The 19,708-nt window shown below is 44.4% G+C and overlaps 1 protein-coding gene across 3 annotated transcripts in view; it reads right to left on the minus strand.

The window, feature by feature from the left end:
* Tp53bp1 (tumor protein p53 binding protein 1) overlaps positions 1 to 19,708 on the minus strand; it is a 66,772-nt gene that overhangs the window by 14,039 nt on the left and 33,025 nt on the right. For 2 of the 3 annotated variants that reach the window (XM_042687397.1, XM_042687395.1), the window contains exons 14-22: positions 18,592 to 18,711; positions 17,645 to 17,848; positions 15,218 to 15,275; positions 12,051 to 12,143; positions 10,794 to 11,274; positions 5,991 to 6,143; positions 1,468 to 1,739; positions 742 to 882; positions 25 to 455 (exon numbers count right to left, since the gene is read on the minus strand). In XM_042687397.1, the coding sequence (XP_042543331.1) occupies positions 25 to 455; positions 742 to 882; positions 1,468 to 1,739; positions 5,991 to 6,143; positions 10,794 to 11,274; positions 12,051 to 12,143; positions 15,218 to 15,275; positions 17,645 to 17,848; positions 18,592 to 18,711 (1,953 nt within the window). Of the gene's footprint in view, positions 1 to 24; positions 456 to 741; positions 883 to 1,467; positions 1,740 to 5,990; positions 6,144 to 10,793; positions 11,275 to 12,050; positions 12,144 to 15,217; positions 15,276 to 17,644; positions 17,849 to 18,019; positions 18,169 to 18,591; positions 18,712 to 19,708 lie in introns of those variants that run through there. The other variant, XM_042687398.1, reaches the window with a different exon arrangement.

The following is a 19,708-nucleotide window of genomic DNA, read 5'->3' on the forward strand; positions in this document are numbered from 1 at the left end:
CCACAGATTCAGCTTCTTTATTACCTGCACTGAAATACTCATCCTCCGAGAGGGCTGTCACTTCAGTATCCAGTGGGATGGGATCACAAAGAAGAATGTCTTTGCCCAACACATCACACTCATACCCATCGTCAAAGAGTAATTTATACTTCCCAGCTCCAACATCTCGAGTAATTTTTCCAGAGTAAAAGTAGCCATTGGATGACCACTTGGCCACGACACGGAGCCCTACGAAGCTGCTTCCTGGAGAGGAAGCATCGGCGCCATCTGCAGAGCTGGCAGCGGTTTGGAAAGGAATCTCTGGAGAGTCGCTACGCCGCAAAGTGCTAGCACCCACATCTGCTCTTCTATTAGCGTCTGGGACCCGGGGCACAATTCGGGTGAAGGATTTGTCATCTGGAGACATGCTAGGCGAAATATCCTCTATGCCCAGTGGGCCAGACACAACTGTTTCTCTAAAGAGAAATAATGGGGAAAACCAATGAAAATGAAGACAATGAAAGTGTTATCTCCCTATCAATTTCCCCTCTCCTGTGTGTCCCACACTCCAGGGGTCCCTCCAGCGCTCTGTACTAACCCCATCACCGGCAGGCCTCACCCTCATCCCTTCCCACTCCCCCGGGGGTGGGTGCGTTTCTCCCTCCTGATACCCCACATACTCTCAATCCCCCTTCTCTTCTTTCTGTTCCCTTGTTTTCTGAACAAGTCATAAGCTACATGCATCTCACAGTCCCCAGGTACCTGGTTCCAGTGGTCCGAGATGGTGGGCGGCCTCTCCGCCCGCGCCCGCGCGGCGTGACTGGAGCCTTCCCTCCCTGTCTGACGCCATCGCCGTCCTCCTCGCATACCGGTGCCCCCGTCTGACTGACCCCTTTTCTAGGGCTGGAAAATGAAGACACGTTAGTGTAGTAACCGCTACGACATCCTTCCTTCACAGAAGGTCTGCATGGGCCTCCCCGTGCATGCCAGGCTCCATGGGGCAGGCCTCCAGGACAGCAGGAAGCTGGTTCACACAAACCCCACAACCTCAGCCGGGGGCGCGAGCGTGGGATACAGGGAAAGGACATTTCCTGTAGGAAAGTCCATTATTCCCTCTGACTGCGGCCCTGAAAATTGGCGCACCTGTTTCTGCTCTGCCTGCTCATCTATTTCAGACTCTGGACAACTGAGCAAAGGCTAAGACTCATCAAGTTAGGAACATCACCTCAAAGCTCCTGTACTCCTAACCAAAATAAGCATGGAATACAGAACACAGCGGTGGTAGAACTATGCGCCCAAAGTCCTTTCACCTGCTTTCTCTCTGGGACTTTTTTGCCAAAAAATAGTGCCCCTCCTACACCAGCCCCAAAGAGGAGAAATAAGCAGGGAGCAAGGGGCGTTGTTTATCATAGATCAAGGAGGGGATTTAGAACTACCCCCAGCACCCCGCCCCTGCTGTGGTTCAGTCTCCGGAGTCCCTGTCTGCACCTCAGTTTTCCTGGGCCTCCTCGGGAGCTGGGGAAGGCAAAATCTGTGGGCTCCGTCGCGCTGCTTTTCCCTTTGAGTGGTCCGGCTCCTCTCCCCGAGCTGCCACTGCTGTGCATGGCCGAGAGACTCGTCCCGCTGGACGTGCGGTGCAAGCTGGAGGCCTTGGAGGAGAAGGAGCTGATATCCCCCAGGTCACCCGAGGAGCCCCCAGTGTGTGAGGGGCAAACTTCAGCTTCACACTCCTGACATTCTACAATTGGCTCCTCCGTTTCCTGCAGTGACGAAATGGATACAGAAGCAAAAAGAAACCATGGCAATATAAGCTAATGTGACGGTGGGAAAAGCCTAGAGGTGGCAAGAAATGTTAATGCTGAAAGGTGGCACTCAGAAGGGAACTTTTCAAAATATGGACAGTATTCTGTACCTGTTTTGAGCAATGGTTATAGAAAATTAGCAAGTCACTGAACACTTTGGATCTGTTTATTCTACCAGGAACACAGGACATCTTGTGTATGTGTGTGCTGGCCCTGGAGCCTGAACTCAGGAGCTGGGCACTCCTTGAGCTTTTGTGCTCAAGGCTAGTGCTCTATCACTTGAACCACAGCTCTACTTCTGGACTTTGTTAGTTAATTGGAGACAATAGTTAATTGTGGCTTTGAACCACAATTCTCAGATCTCAGCCTCCTGAGAGCAGGCATGAGTCACCGGAGCCATCTTAATATATAACATCTTAACGGAAAAATGAAGATGGCAGAAGATTTCGGAAGAAAAATCTATAGTGAAATAAATTATCTTCTTATTGTTCATGTATACAGACTTCAAGGTGCCAGATTCTAACCGAGAAGTACTTTACTGAGTGAAGAAAAGTAAGGAGGTAGGTTAGAAAAGCACACAAGTTTGCTAGTACATTTAGAACTGGACACCAATGACTCACGCCTGTAATCCTAGCTACTCAGGAGGCTGAAATCTGAGGATCAAGGTTCAAAAACCAGCTAAGGCAGACAAATCTGAGACATATCACCAATTAACCAGCAAAGCAGAGGTGTGGCTCCAGTGGCAGACACCAGCCTTGTGAGAAAAAGCCAAGAGAGCACAAGGCCCTGAGTTCAAGCCCCAATACAGGAGAGGAGAGGAGGGGAGGGAAGAGGAGAGGAGAGGAGAGGAGAGGAGAGGAGAGGGAGGACGAGGGGGAAGGAGGAGGGAGAAGGAGGAGGGGGGAAGCGGAGGGGGAAGGAGGAGGGGGGAAGCAGAGGGGGGAGGAGGAGGGGAGAGGAGGAGGGGGGAGGAGGAGGGGGGAGGAGGAGGGGGGAAAGGAGGGGGACCCATGTCTAGATACTTCATTAACCATGGGCGACATTACATGGTTTTTGACAAAAAAATAATTAGGAAAAAACAGACCAAATACAATAGCTGAAAAAATAAAGATCTAAAAACTTATCATTGAAGTATGTGAATTTGCAGTAGGCATGGACCACAAAAATGTCAAACTGGCTTCATCTACATGCTCACTTTGGTGGCTGTCAGTTTAAAGGAAGCTCCCAAGACTAAACCCGCTCAATAGGGAAGTTCTAGCACCAACCAGCAATGTCCTCTAGGATAGAAAAGGGCAGAAAAACTACAGCATGCACGATACACTGTTACCTTTCTAGCCTAGAATGTTCAAAACATATTATGCTAACAGAGATGATACATTTAGAAGTGTAAGATAGAGTCTTCCTTTAATGAGTTTACAAGCTCTCCAAGGAAACAGTGTACAATGCACACATTTAAATACTACAGATGACTAAATGATTTTTACTTCTTGAAAATTGTTCCTCTACGGGCTGGGAAGGTGGCTCAGTGGTAGAGCGCTTGCCTTGCATGCCTGAGGCCCTGGGATCGATTCCTCAGCACCACATAAGCAAAAAGGAAAAAAGCCAGAAGTGGTGCTGTGGCTCAAGTGCTAGAGCGCTAGCCTTGAGCTGAAGAGCTGAGGGACAGCGCCCAGGCCCAGAGTTCAGGCCCCACAACCGGACCCAAAAAAAAAAAGGAAAGAAAAGAAAAGAAAATTGTTCCTCTAAAATCCATTAAACTGGGTCAGGTGCAGCAGCTGGGTGTTGCTGATTCATGCCTGCAATCTTAGCTACTCAGGAGCTGAGATCTGGAGGAGCAACGTTTGAAGCCAGCTCAGGCAGAAAATGATGAGCCTTCATCTCTAGCCAGCAAAAAAAAACAAAACTGGTAGCTCAAGTGGTAAGAGCATACCTGAGCAACCAGAGCAAGCAATCTGAGAAAGGCCTTTAATTCAAACCCCAGTACCACACATAAAGGTAGGGAGAAGGTCAGGTGCCAGTGGCTCACACTCACTCCTGTTTTCCTAGTTACTTAAGGGGTTAAGATGGATGGACCACCATTTGAGGCCAACCTAGGCAGAAGAGTCCATGAGAGTCCATCTAAGGAAGAAATTAGGCATGGCAGAAAATGCCTGTCTTCCTAGTGACAGTGCAAAGGGAATAATAGGAAGATTATTGACCAGGTGCACTGCCAGGCAGGAAGCAAGAATTTACTGAAAATCATTAGGGAAAAAAAGGGCTGGCAGCATAACTCAATGATAGAGCACTGCCCAGCAAGCTCGGCTCTAAATTCAAACCCCCAGTATCACTAATATTAATACAATAAATTTAAAAAACACGGAAAAAAAATCAAAGCAAATCCATCTAGGGTCATGACTCAAGTGGTAGAGCACCTAGCAAATGTGAGTCCCTAAGTTAAAAGCCTAGTACCACCAAGACAAAAAAAAAGAAAGAAAAGAAAGCATAAACAAGAGTACCCGAAGTTCCTACTGTGGGGGACTTCACCCCACCTCCAATACTAAGATTTGACACTGTGCCAAATTACTTTCTACAAATTATACTGTAGGTTCCTAATTTTTCCAAAATTGTAGTTAGCATCAAGAAATTCTACAAAAATGTCTTAGAAACTTTTTTTCTTAAAAAGGCCTGAGCCACGAAGCAGAGCTAAGGATGATCACAGTTTATGGCCAGACTTGACAAAACAGTTAACAAGTGACACTTCAACCAATAAAGCCAGTTATAGTGGTATATGCTTGTCATGCTAGTTGGCAGGAGATTTCAGGACAAAAAAGGGAAAACCTCAAGTAGGCGAGTGCCGGCATAGTAAGCAAGACGCTCTGAGTTAAACCCTCCCCAAAGAGTGTCATTAAAAAGAACCGTTTCTGGGATTTGATATATAATTAAAAATTTCTCAAACTAATGTCAAGTGTTATTTAACATGAAAGCCATAAAGACCTATTACTGAATGAGAAATAAAAATGTCTCATGTGATAAAATTATATGACCAGAGTTTAATTCCTGAGCACAACTTCCTACATGGCTAGCAAACAGGATTAAAGTATCAGACAAAAATGAGACAAGGAAGACAATAGTTGTATATCTTGCCAATACTTGCCAGATCTTAAAATGTATTAAAAGGACTCCAGATCTTTAATTCTAGAATATCTAATTCTCAGCCAATATTAGAGCTAAACAAATTCAGCACTGATGTCATCCATTAACAAGTCAATAAATACCAATAACGTACTGACACTAGAAATTAAGTCTGCAGAGAAATCCACTGAAAAATAGAAGTGGATCTTCTTCCAGAAGCTCCATGACCACAAAGTCAGCCGAGAAAACAAGCCAACATGAAAAACAGTAAGGAAACACACAAATCTAGACTGGAGCCCCAAACTTCATTTGGGATTCCAAGAATTTAATATCATACATAAAAACTTCGTACATGAGAGATTGTAACCATTGTTCTGCAGCTTTAGCATTTTAGAACAAGATAAGGTAGGGAGAGATGAAAAAAAAAAGAAACATTTGCTGCTGACCATGAAGGAAATGAAAGCAAAGATTCCTCAAGTTGTTTTTATAGAAAAGATCAGACTGACCCAACACCAAACAATGAATTCATAGTTGGAGAAACAGAAAGGAGACAGGGCCTTTCTTCTAACACAATTCTTGTATCTTTTCTACTTAAAAAAAAAAAAAAAAAAAAGCTGGACTGGGAAGGTGGCTCAGTGGTAGAGCGCTTGCCTTGCATGCATGAGGGCCCTGGGTTCGATTTCTCAGCACCACATAAGCAGAAAAAGCCAGAAGTGGTGCTGTGGCTCGAGGGTCAGCATCCAAGCCCAGAGTTCAGGCACCCACCAAAGGCAAAAAAGAAAAAAAAAAAAAAAAAGCTGGTAGCATAGCAACGGGGTCAAGATTATTTTTTTTCCATACTAAGAAACCTGGCACATTGGGCTGGGAAGGTGGCTCAGTGGTAGAGCGCTTGCCTTGCATGCATGAGGCCCTGGGTTCAATTCCTCAGCACCATATAAGAAAAAAGAAAAAAGTCAGAAGTGGTGCCGTGGCTCAAGTGGTAGAGCGCTAGCCTTGAGCTGAAGAGCTGAGGGACAGCGCCCAGACCCAGAGTTCAGGTCCCACGACCCACAAAAAACAAAACAAAACAAAACCTGGCACATAGACCAAGGGCATTACCTCAGTTACTTTCCTTTCTACTTCTGTTCCATCCACGTAATACACATCTGTGATAACACGGGTGACAAGTGTGCGCACTTCACGGATCGTTCTCATGTGACGATGCAAGACATGTCCGTGTGGAGGCTGAGGCATTTCAAATTCTTCTTCTCCCTGTGACAGAAGATACAGAAGAGCAGGTCCCACTAAATCATCAGAACCACACATCCCCTGCTTTTTTGTTTGTTTCTGAGGGGGTAACTAGGCTTGAACTCAGGGGGTCTCACTCTTGTCTGGCTTTTTCATTCAAGACTAGTACTCTACCACTTTTGAGCCACAGTACTACTTCCAGATTTTTGTTGGTTAATTGGAGATAAGAATCTCTCAGACTTTTCTGTCAAACTGGTTTGAACCAAAATCCTCCGATTTCAGCCTTCTGAGTAGCTGCTGAGGGTTTACAAATCGAGTGTAATGACATTTTCCAGGTGTTTTGTTTTCCACTGGCCTACAGATGAACTCATCTATATAACAGGAAACCATTAATGTACCCAGAGATTAGGAGGTATCTATGTCAGCATGACTTGCCTTGACATGATATAGATTTAAAGCAAAACCACATATACCACTCATATCAAAGGATATTTAAGTGAATCTTTGGTAGCTGAAAGTGCATAATTTTTTTTTTTTTTTGGGGGGGGGGGGTCAGTCGTGGGGCTTGAACTCTGGGCTTGGGTGCTATCCCTGCACTCTTCAGCTCAAGGCGAGCGCTCTACCGCTTGAGCCACAGCGCCACTTCCTGAAAGTGCATGATTTTTAAATTATAATTCTACTTTTTTTTCTTGCCAGTATTGGGCTTCTAATTTTGGAGGGAGGGGCAATACTGAGTAGCTGTTCTAATTTTGATGAATTACCAATGAGTATTAATTTTACATTTGTAACCATTCTTTAGAAAAGTAGAAATAGCTGGGCAGCTGGTGGCTCACACCTATCCTAGCTACTCAGGAGACTTGAGATCTGAGGATCACAGTTCGTTCAAAGCCAGATAAGAATGTCAGTGAGACTCATCTCCAATTAACCGTCAGAAAATCAGAAGTGGCGCCATGGCTCAAGTGGTAGAGTGCTTACCTTGAGCTTAAGAGCTCAGAACAGTGCTCAGGCCCATAGTTCAAGCCTCAGGACAAAAAAAAAAAGGAAAAAAGAAAAATGTAGGAATTTGTTAGTCCGAATCTCAGCCAGTCTGTTTTCTATGTATTTAGTAGCTGAAAATCACAATTTATACAGGCTATGTGCCACTTTTTTAAGCATACAGTGCTATAACATTTGAGCATATTCACAATGCAAACAAAGTGAATACTACTAACAGCCATCTCCAGAACTTTATCTTTCCCAAATAAATCCTATACCCATCCAAAAATATCTATTATTCCAGCATTTCTAGCAGGAACAACTAGCTCTTAGTTATTTTTACACTGTCTAACACTGGTATGTAGGACCACCGTAAGTTGTAGAAGTTCAGTAGTACTAGTAATTATGGTAAGAGCAATAATAAGTAAGAGATCCTGTACCTGAAGGTATGGGTCCAAGGACTCCACTGAGAAAACCCTGTGCCTGCTCAGAATGCCTAAAGCTCAGCACAGTTCTGGGATGCTTCATCCATTTCCTGCATTACACTGCCTACTTCCCTTCCGTACACACCCTCTTTAACAAATGTAAGCTTTTCAACTTTACCATTTAAATTAAGCACTTTAACTGAATGTTTACCTAGCTTTATAAAAGGCTTATTTTCACAAAATTAAGGGCAGGAAAACACTGAAGACAACACTGGTAACAGGAGACTGAATGAGAGAGCCTCTCTCATAACCCAACTGCAGATTGCACATGTAAGAATTTAAATATTTTGTTCTTGAAACATCTTGATTTCATTAAAATGTATTACTTTTTCTGATCATGCTTGGTCCAAACCATGTATGACTATAGGATTGGCTCAAGTGGCAGAGCATGTACCTAGCAAGTGCAATATCCTGAACTTAAAATACCCAAATAAATAAATAAAAGCATGTAATGAATCCATGATACACAGGGCCTTCAGCCAAATTCAGTACTGAGCGTCGGGAGGCCTTGTGTCTTAATCTTCACATCTTAATGAAGGAGTGACCTCACAGCCAGGGTCTTACTACAAGTGTTCGCTGCCTCTTATCATTGTCATGAGATTGAACACAGATAACTTCCCTTTCTGACAGATGGAGAATATGAAGTGATAAAGGATGGGGCTGGGAAGGTGGCTCAGTGATAAGAGTGCTTGCCTCCCCTGCATGAGGCCCTGGGTTTGATTCCTCAGCACCACATAAACAGAAAAAGCCGGAAGTGGTACTGTGGCTCAGGTGGTAGAGCATTAGCCTTGAGCTGAAGAGCTGTAGGACAGCACCTAGGCCCCAGAGTTCAAGCCCCACTACCGACAAAAAAAAAGATAAAGGACAATAACATCTAGTGGCTCTCATATGATTTCTACATTTAATTCTCTACACAAAGGCAGATAAAGCCAATTATTATATGGAATGCAAATATTTTAAAAATGGAAAGAAACAGAAGCAAAGTAGAGCTTAGCTTAGCTTAGAAACTTAGCTCTTAGCTCTCAGAGATTGTTACTCTAGTGGCTCACTCTTGTAATCCTAGCTACTCAAAAGGCTGAGACCTAAAGGATTGAAGTTTCAATCAGCCCTGGCAGAAAAAGTCTGAGACTAATCTCAAATGAACCAACAAAATACCAGACTGGAAGCATGGCTCAAGTGGTAAAGCACCATCCATGAACAAGAAAGTCATGCAAGAATACAAGGCCCTCAGTTCAAGCCTAGACACTGGGAAGAAAAAAGTGAGAGATTGAGTGAGAACAAGAGGGGAGGGAGAGCAAGGGGGAGAGAGGAGAGAAAGAGGAGAGAAGGGGAAAGAAAAAAAGAGGGGAGAGAAGAAAAGGAGGCAGAAGGGAAGAGGAGGAGTGACAGAGAGAGGGAAGAAAGGACGGAAGGAGGGAGGGAGGAAGAAGAGAAGGGAGAAGGAAACAAACTAAACAAGTCAGATTTAAAAACAAAGACTCGCTGGGATCACATTCCAGGTCTGCCACCAGTGATGGCAAATCCTTTTTTTAATCGCCCTTGAGTCTGGCCCTCGGGTTGGGTCTTAAGCAAACTGACAGCATATTCTAAGCTAAACATTCAATGAAACTGCACATTTGATAAACAGACAATCTGGACAATCAGAACACAAGATTTCCTAAGCTGATGGTAGCAAAAGTGGTCTAACTAGAGCAGCTGAAAGGCTGTGTAACCAACTAACACCTTCCAAAATCGCCCTGCCATGGACTTGAACATCACCCATGACATTTTGCAAACTGCCACTTACTCGTAAACACCTTTTTGCCTTTTGTTTTGGTTGCTTTTTTGTTTTGTCTGGGCTCAAACCCACAATCCTGATGTCTTAGCCTCCCCCGCTCCACATTATAGTCAGGCACCACCATGCCTGGCTTAACACCGACATCCCTACCCTCGCCACTACTCATTTTCACTAAGACCAATCCTTTCCCCACTCTATCCCCAAACCTGGTCTTCCGCTAGCCTCATTTTCACCAGTCCCATTTTCTCCGGTCTTGGCCTCTCTTTAGTGGCTTCCCATCTCATCTCCTTAGGCCTTTGCTCACCCATTCTTATCACTGTTCTTTCTGACTCAGCACTGACACACTGTCTTCATCTGCTTCTCCTATTCCTTTACTTTCTGATGCCATGGTGAAATGATTTGGGGAAAAAGAACAGAAAGCAGAGTAAGAATAGTAACAGAAGGGAAAGACTTAATGTTCAAGATTATTATACAGCCCAGACTCTATCCCTGGCTTTCTTTTCCAGTGAAGGCCTACTTGACAGACTAGCTCTATTCCACTTTACAGCTAACTATACTTTTCACTATCTTATCCCTGTCCTAGATAAACCCCATAGTCTTTTTTTTTTTGGGTCCGGTCGTGGGGCCTGAACTCTGGGCCTGGGCGCTGTCCCTCAGCTCTTCAGCTCAAGGCTAGAGCTCTACCACTTGAGCCACAGTGCCACTTCCGGCTTTTTCCTTTTTGTTTATGTGGTGCTGAGGAATCGAACCCAGGGCCTCAGGCATGCAAGGCAAGCGCTCTACCACTGAGCCGCCTTCCCAGCCCCTCCATAGTCTTTTAACTACTATCCTACCCCAAAATGTTAAAAGTTGTCATTAGTGCTGGGCCCTGGTGGCTCACACTTGTATCCTTGCTACTCAGCAGGCTGAAATGTAAGGATTGTAGTTCAAAGCCAGACCGGACAGAACAGTCCATGAGATTCTTCTCTTATTAATCACCAGAAAACACGAAGGAAAACTGTGAGTCAAAGTGGTAGAGTGCTAGCCTTAAGCAAAATTGCTCAGGGACAGTGTTTATGCCCAGAGTTCAAAACGCACAACCAATCCAAAAAAACAGTTGTCACTGAAAGTTCTACAACTTCAATTCTCTAATAATTCACACAGTCAAAAGCAAGGCCTCAAGGCCAGGTGCCAGTGGCACACGCCTGTAATCCTAGCTACTCAGGAGGCTGAGATCTGAGGATCACGGTTCAAAGCCAACCTAGGCAGGAAAGTCCATAAAACGCTTATCTCCAATAAACCACAAGAAAACTGGAAGTGGCGCTGTGGCTTAAGTGCTAGAGCTCTAGCCTTGAGCTGAAGAGCTGAGGGAGAGTGTACAGGCCCAGAGCTCAAGCCCCACAACCGATCAAAAAAACAAAAAAGCAAGGGCTCTGAAGCACCCCAGTACATCCTCACCTGACTATGGAGGGACTCTGTTTCATCGCCAGGAGCACTGGCTGGTTTCTCACCAGTCCCCCTCTCAGTCTGTACGGTGGCATCTTGTTTTCCCGAGTTCTGGTCCACTGTACTGGTCCCTTGCTCACAGACATTCTTTACAGTCTGAGTTGCTGCTGAAACAGTTTCTGGGGCAAACAGGAAATGTTCCACAGTCTGGATTCCTATGTTATTTTGGGCAGGCCTTTCAATCAAGACCTTACTGGGTTTTTCCTGACTGACACTCCATCCTTCTCCGTGGCCTTCTTGCACATCTGTCTCCATCGCTTCTCCTCGAGGGCTGGCTGGCTCGTGCGCGGCTCTCTGGTGTGGAGCAGCAGCAGCAGGGTCCTTGGCAGAACCAATGGGCCTCACAGGCTGCTCGCTCTGCCTGGTCCTTTGGTCACCATCCAATTTCTTTTTCTCCTCTTCTTGAGTACTAGGAAAATCGAGGTAGTTCCCCCTGAAAATAAGTCAGAAAGAAACTGTGTTTGATTTTTTCATATGGCTTGTCTCCTTAGAATCTCATGTTAGAACTTCATTTCAGAGCTAGGCGCGGTGATGCACACCTATAATTTTAGCACTCGAGACCACAGGGTGAATTCAAGGACAACCTGGGTTATGCAGCAAATTGTTTCACAAAAATATACCAAAGCCATCATTGTGCTGCTGAAGTATTAAAAAAGTAAAAGCTAAATCCAACTGCAGTACTTTCAAGTTGAGAGCTTTGGGAGGTAATTAAGATCAGGTAAGGTAATCAACGTTCTGTAAGAAGAAAGATCAAGCCGGGCTGGTGGCTCATGCCTGTAATCCTAGCTACAAGGGAAAGCCTATTTTGACAATTTTAGTAACAAAAGAATGAAGAGGCTCAAGGACAGCCTAGGCAGCACAGGGTAAGAGCCAATCTCAGGCATCAGTGGCTCACGTCACTGATTCTAGCTACTCAGGAGGCTGAGATCTGAGGATCTCAATTCAAAGCCTGCCCAGGCAGGAAAGTCCTAGAGACTCTTATCTTCAATAACCCACTCAGAACATGAGAAGTGGTGCTGTGGCTCAAGTGGTAGAGCGCTAGCCTTGAGCTGAAGAGCTGAGGACAGCACCCAGGCCCAGAGTTCCAGCCCTACAACCAACCAAAAACAAAAGACCCCATCTCAAAAAAACAAAAAATAAACTCACACAACAATAGTAATATACGTAAGGAATCGACACAGTCCAAAGACAGCAGCCGTCAGTGCTTACCCAGCGGGCGCAGCGCAGCCCTCCTCACCTCCAGCCTCATCCGCTCGCTGGGCTTCACGGATGCAGCTCAACACTGACATAGTCTTCTGGGGACTAAGGTAATACAGTAGAGCGATGCATCATGTTAGTGTTGAAGGGAAACGAACCTCTTGAGATTATCTTTTTAGAGAAAAAAAGGAATCCTTCCTCTGCAGCTCAATCTCCAAACTACCTTAGACTAAACTGCCAAGTCATCAGATATGTTTCAGACTAATACAACAAAAAACCATTCAAGGAAAGTCACTGGATACAAGGTAGGCAGAGAACTGCATTAAATTCTAGAAAGACATAGACAGCAAAGCCCAGACTATAGAAAACTACACAGCAAACTAACCCAGTTCCTTCCATAGATAATTTGCAAGAGAGGGCAGAAAAAGAGGGACTGATATGCTATAATTTCAAGACAAGTCAAAGCCAGGCACTGGTGGCTTATGGCTGGAATCCTAGCTACTCTGGAGTCTGAGATCTGAGGATCACGGTTTGAAGCCAGCCTGGACACGAAAGTCTCTATGAGACTTTTATCCCCAATTTATCACTCAAAACACTGGAAGTGGGCTGGGCACTGGTCGCTCATGCCTGTAATCCTAACTACTTAGGAGGCTGAGATCTGAGGACCGTGGTTCAAAGCCAGCCCAGGAAGGAAAGTCCATGAGCCGAGAAGTGGTTGCTGTGGCTCAAGTGGTAGCGAGCTAGCCTTGAGCTGAAGAACTGAGGGATAGTGTCCAAGCCCAGAGTTCAAGCCCCATGACTGACAAAAAAAAAAAACAAAAAAAAAACAAAAAACAAAAAACCAAACCACTGGAAGTGGAGCTGTGGCTCAAGTAGTAGAGCATTCTCCTTGAGCAAAAAGCAGCTCAGGAACAGCACCCAGACCCAGAGTTCAAGCCCTAAGACCAGCAAATAAATAAATGAAATAATAACCAGCACAATAAAAGAACTAAAGGCATGACTCAGCAGTAAACCACCTGTCTAGCAAATACAAGGTCCTGAGTTCAAATCCCAGTGCTGCCAAAACAAGTCGACGCAGCAAATAATCTAAGACATATAACACATCATAGGATTATGTAAGGGGTCAGAAATCACAAATGAGGGTCAAGTATTTTTATGACCTGAGAGCAAGCCAATCCATCTAGGCATGATTAAAAGTGACAAAGGAGTTTTAATTACACTATTTGCACTAGAAAAGGGGGCCTGCAACTACCTTGTCCTGGCCTAGCTACCTAGAACCAAGGGCAGCCTTGGCCTCCAAGCCTCCAAGCAGCAGCCTCGACCTTAATTAGTCAGTTTGCAAACCTCAGTCTTAAAAACCTCCAACCTAGCTGGGCGCTGGTGGCTCACACTGGTAATCCTAGGAGGCTAAGATCTGAGAATCACAGTTCAAAGTCAGCCCGGGCAGGGCAGGAAAGGCCGTGAGACTCATCTCCAATAAACCACTCAGAAAACTGGAAATGGTGCTGTGGCTCAAGTGGTAGAGCGCTAGCCTTGAGCTGAAGAGCTGAGGGACAGCGCCCAGGCCCAGAGTTCAGGCCTCACAACCGACCAAAAAAAAAAAAGCTCTCCAATCCCAGACTTCCAAAGCTCCAAACCTCCAAAGGGGAAGGCTCCTTCCTTCCTCTTCCTCTGCAGGCCTCTCCACTCTGCCCTGGCAGAGGCCTCAGGCCTCTCCACAGGCTGCTCTGCTTTGGGGCTCTGGTTGGTGCCTCTTGCCTTCTTTCTCCCCACCATCTCTCTCCAGCACCCCTCAGAACACGCAGCCTATATATAGGCTCTGCTCCTCCCCCACTCCAACGGGTCTAACAGTTTCAACCGCCACTCCCCTTCCAAGCTGCCCACTGTCTATCATTTTTTTTTTTGGTCGGTGATGGGTCTTGAACTGAGGGCCTGGGCACTGTCCCTCAGCTCTTAAGCTCAAGGTGAGTGCTCTACAATTTGAACCACAGTATCACTCCCGGTTTTCTAATGGTTTATTTGAGATAAAAGTGTCTCACGGACTTTCTTGCCCGGGCTGGCTTTGAACCGTGAACCTCATGATCTCAGCTTTCTGAGTAGCCAGGATTATAAGCATGAGCCACGGGCACCTGGCTTACAACTCATTCTTGACAGCTGTGGACAGCTCATCCGGTGGGCGGTGACATCAGCCTCTTGGTGTCCTGCCCCCTCCAGTCGAGTGGTCCACAGAGCAGGTCCCGCTGGTTGTTTGTCCTCAAACTATTTTGCTTTTTTTTTTTTTTTTGATCATCATGGGACCTGAACTCTGGGCCTGAGCGCTGTCCCTCAGCTCTTCAGCTCAAAGCTAGCGCTCTACCACTTGAGCCACAGTGCTACTTCCGGCTTTTTCTGCTTATGTAGTACTGAGGACTCGAACCCAGGGCCTCGTGCATGCGAGGCAAGAACTCTACCACTGAGCCACCTTCCCAGCCCCATGCTTTAATTTTTAAATATCCATATTTCTCTTTAAAACACTGGAAGATTGACAACAGTAAATTTGCATTAGCAAGTGACAGCCATTGGCAATGTAGCTGAGCACCCTTTGAAGTGGGACACACATTCAACACGCCAGCAGTTGCATACTTACTCTGCCCTACTGATTTAGGGTAGGTGCCTCATGTCTGATGGATCAATCCTCACCTATGCTTCACCAACTCCTGCAGCTAATTTTATGCAAGTGACTCATGCCAGAAACAAATGACAACTGTATTCTCAGACAGTAGATGGCAAAGCTTCACCAACAGGGGTTACATTTTACTGGGAGCATTACAGCAATCACAACAGAGGAAAAATAACAGCTTAACACAGTAGCTAATTTGGCAAGAGAGAAAATGGCCGGCGGCTGTGGCTGAGTATGGAAGTACAGAAGGAACATGTCTACAGCTATCCCTTCCCTCTTCAATTTTTTTTCCTCACCAATGGCAACAGAAAAAGAACAGCAAAAGAGGAAAAGCCTTTACATACCTTAAATCTAACAAAAGCATTGTTGGCTTAAAATTAAGAAAGCATATGATCAAATTCAACACACTGCTACAATCATTAAGTTGAATTTCACTTTTTCATCTGGAGATATATCAGCCCCTCCTCATTACCAGCAGCTTTGTACTGAAGTTCTCCAAATAGCAACCAGCTCCAGTTACCTGGCAACAGCCTCAGCAATAGCAGCAGATCCATTTTTTCTTTCACTAGTTACTGGCTCTGAATAAAAACAAATGCAAGGAGAGAAACGAAAGAGAAATATAATTCATACCTAAGAACCTTTATCCTGCTCAACTAATATTTGAAGCAAATAACAAAAAGACAGAAATAAAACTAATAAGTGAACATGAATGATGCCTTATCACTTAATAGCACACATTTTGTTCATTCGCACCAATTCTTTCAAAATTTCTATACAAAACTAATCATTTGACAACAAATACAATGCAAAGAATTATTAAACTAACATGTTCAAATAAAAATTAAGCCATCTGAATTAAAATTCATCTTCCTTCACATAGAAATTTAATTATATATGAAAAAAATTAAAACTTCAAATAAATTGAAAATTATAACCCCCCCCCCTAAAAAAAAAAATACTTGCTAGGCATGGGTGACTTATGTCTGTAATCCTAGCTTCTCAGGAGACTGAGATCTGAAGATAAAAGTTCAAAGCCAGACTGGGGACTAGGAACATGGCTTAGTAGTAGAGTGCTTGCTTCCTGGGTTTGATTTCTAAGTACCACATAAACAGAAAAAGCCAGAAGTAGCACTTGGTTCAAGTGGTAGAGTGCCAGCCTTGAGCCAAAGCAAGCTCAGGGACAGTGCCCAGGCCCTGAGTTCAAGCACCAAGACTGGCAAAAAAAAAAAAGACAGCCCAGGCAGGAAAGTCTATGAGATGTATCTCCAATTAAGTACACACACAAAAAAAGAAGTGGACATGTGGCTCAAATAGTAGAGTGCTAGTCTTAAGCCAAAAAAAAAAAAAAGACAACTCTGGGAAAGCATGTAGGCACTGAGTTCAAGACCCAGGACCAGCACACACACACAAAGAAAAACTCAAAATCTATTAGACTGATGTACAGATTTAGAGTGCTATTTTAGAGATATCTGCAAATAGAAGGTACTTCCAAAATACTCAGAACAGGTAAGTGAAAGGCATTTCCAAGAAAAAACTGCAGCAAAGGCTTAAAGATGCTACTGAAAAGAAGCCCATACTTTCACAGAATGTCACCAAATATGTCAAGGGATTGAAATTTGCTTTTAAACATTTCTAAGCCGGGCGCTGGTGGCTCACGCCTGTAATCCTAGCTACTCAGGAGGCTGAGATCTGAGGATCACGGTTCAAAGCCAGCCCGGGCAGGAGAGACCGTGTGACTCCTATCTCCAATAAACCACCAAAAACCGGAAGTGGCGCTGTAGCTCAAGTGGTAGAGCGCTCGCCTTGAGCTGAAGAGCTGAGGGACAGCGCCCAGGCCCAGAGTTCAAGCCCCATGACCGACAAAAAAAAAAAAAAAAAAAAAAAAAAAAACATTTCTAAAATATTCATGACTTAATATGATCTCAGGAGTCCACAGAGGAGTCAGCTGAAGTTCAGAGGAGAGGGTCCTGGCCTGTACAGAGAAACGTGGCTCTGGCCCAGGCTCCTGAACTTTTAAGTCCAAAAATGACTTGGTTATTTCTGAGTCTGTTTCCTCATGTAGAAGAGAAAACAAGACCAACTTCGCGGTTTTTCTTTTTCTTTTTTTTTTTTTTTTTTTTTTTGGGGGGGGGGATCCGGTTGTGGGGTCTGAACTCTGGGCCTGGGCGCTGTCCCTCAGCTCTTCAGCTCAAGGCTAGCACTCTACCACTTGAGCCACAGTGCCACTTCCAGCTTTTTTTCTTTTTGCTTATGTGGTGCTGAGGAATCGAACCCAGGGCATCAGGCATGCAAGGCAAGCGCTCTATCACTGAGCCACCTTCCCAGCCCAAAGACACAGAAGTTTTAACATAACTGATCCTTTTTGGTTTTTTTGTTTTCTTTTGCTTTTGGTGGTGGTGGGGCTTAAACTCTGGACCTAGGTGCTGTCCCTCAGCTTTTCAGCTCTAACATTTGAACCACACTTCCAGTTTTCTGGTAGTTTATTGGAGATAAGTCTCACAGACTTTCCTGCCCTGGCTGATCCTTAGCCTTCAGCCTCCTGAGTAACTAGGATTATAGGCGTGAGCCACTGGCACCCAGCACTACTTCTGTATTCTACCATATGAAACAACCTGAAATTCATACTAAAGTAGTAAACACACATTCATAATGTAAACTCATAATCCTACATTCCCTGCTATCTTTTCAATTCTTTCTGAATATGAAAAGCAATTACTTAACAGAGATACCAGTTTAACAGAGGTATAAGCAACATAATCTATAAGATGAGGCATCTTCAGTAACACAGGACAGTAAACAGGGACTAATTGAAGAATGCAATCTTGTAAGACTTTACAAAAAAATTTATAATTACAAATATAGCAATCATTACACAGAAGATAATTAATACTTCCCCAGTTGACCTAGAGCTAGTAGTTACTCAATATTAATATAACAGAAAACTTACTTTCCAGACTAAACTGCAAAGACTCTCCACTTGCCTCTGTCTCAGGACTAACCAGTTTCATTCTTAGACAGAGTTTATCATCCATTTCTGGGACAGACCCAGAATCCCCTTTTTCACTTGTAAGTATGGGATCGTTGGTCTCCACCATGCTTTCAGACATAACATCACTGGTTGCTATGGTGCTTTCTGGATAGTTGCTAATATCTGAAAGAAGGGAAGCAAGAAGGAAGAACGAACACTAAATTACAGAAATAAAAAGCAGCATTATCAAAGTCATCAATTTGCCTGTATGACTCCACCACTCTGCAGTACTAAAGGGAGTTCCTAGGATAGATCCTGTCACAAGTATCAACAACTAAGAACTAGTATTGACACCTGGTCTTAAGAGGAGCAACAGGATTCAGTTCCACTTCTGCATCTGGACAAAGGATGCTCCATGAGCCCTCAGCCAACCCACATCTGCCAGCATCAGGCAAAGGTAGCAGGAGACTCCAGACGGCATGACTGTTACCTCCCAGCACTGACTAGAGAAAACAAATAGGTTAATGTAGAAGTCTACTGGCTGCTTCAGAGGAGGAGGATCTAAGTTTTTCTTGCCCTGTCAAGCCGCAGACTGATTAGCTAGGGGAATGAATAAATAGTACTTATATCCAACTTTCTTTCTTATAGTACAGTTCTTTATCACTGCCCACTACTCATTTTATTACTTTGCAAGTAACAAGCTAAAATTCTTATACTTTCCCTCTTCCTTCCCTCCACCCTTTTTTTCCTTCCTCTCAATACCTGTCATGTCCTGGGAGTAAAAAAATCTCTGAATCAAATGCCATGGCACCAGTCTTCAAAACAAAAACCTTATCAGTGAGTCAGACCCAACTCTTCAGATCTAAAACTATCACCTGCATAAAGAATGATATCTTGGAAAGCCACTTTTTTTTGGATTCACTCACCAATAGGAGTACTATGTCTCTTGGGCTCCAATTTTAGGTGCCCAATAAGAGGTGGGGTTGCGCCAGTCAATGGTGGAATAATATCACCTTCTTTAGGCAAAGTAAAATGAAATGGGGTTTCTGAAACAAATGAACAAAAACAAAATAAACAAAAAGCAAACTCAGAAATACAAACAGAAGTGTAAAATAAGCAAAAATGAGGAAAACCGGAAAAAAAAAATTCTCTTTGCTCCAAAACTCTTATTCCTATGACTTTAACCACGCCTCCGAACCAACTCCCTACTCTTGTTCTGCTTTCTTTACAGCCATCAATAACAGGACTGACAAAAGAAATGACCAGAGCACAACCAAAGGATACCCCAAAGTTTGGAGAGCCTGAGAAACTCAGGTCTGCAGTGAGACAGTACTTTGGAAAGAGTAATATAAACTTAGATTCTTTCAAGTCTAGGTAGTATTTGGTATTTACCACTGTTAACCTGTCTTGGAAGTCTACAGTAGTCTCCAAAAGTTTGATTATTAATACTTACAATTTGCAACCTACTCAAAGAGCACAATGTATCTCACAGGTCAAAGGACTTCAGACTATTCTTTCAGAAATATACAGATTTTTTTGGGGGGGGTGGCCAATCGTGGGCCTGAACTCTGGGCCTGGGTGCTGTCCCTCAGCTCTTCAGCTCAAGGCTAGTGCGCTACCACTTGAGCCACAGTGCAATTTCTGGCTTTTTTTTTCCTGCTTATGTGGTGCTGAGGAATCGAACCCAGGGCCTCATGCATGCAAGGCAAGCGCTCTACCACTGAGCCACCTTCCCAGCCCCAGAAATAAAAAGATTTCTGGGGTCAGCAGTACTCATCAACACTCACTCTAGTTGCCAAAGTAGTAAATGTTCATATCTCAATTTTTTGTTTTTTGGGTCCGGTTGTGGGACCTGAACTCTAGGCATGGGTGCTGTCCCTCAGCTCTTCAGCTCAAGGCTAGCACTCTACCACTTGAGCCACAGCGCCACTTCCGGCTTTTTTCTTTTTGCTTATGTGGTGCTGAGGAATCGAACCCAGGGCCTCAGGCATGCAAGGAATGCGCTCTACCACTGAGCCACCTTCCCAGCCCTTCATATCTCAA

This window comes from Dipodomys spectabilis, unplaced genomic scaffold, assembly GCF_019054845.1.
Source record: "Dipodomys spectabilis isolate Male_0828 unplaced genomic scaffold, ASM1905484v1 ptg000108l, whole genome shotgun sequence".
Lineage (NCBI taxonomy): Eukaryota > Metazoa > Chordata > Mammalia > Rodentia > Heteromyidae > Dipodomys > Dipodomys spectabilis.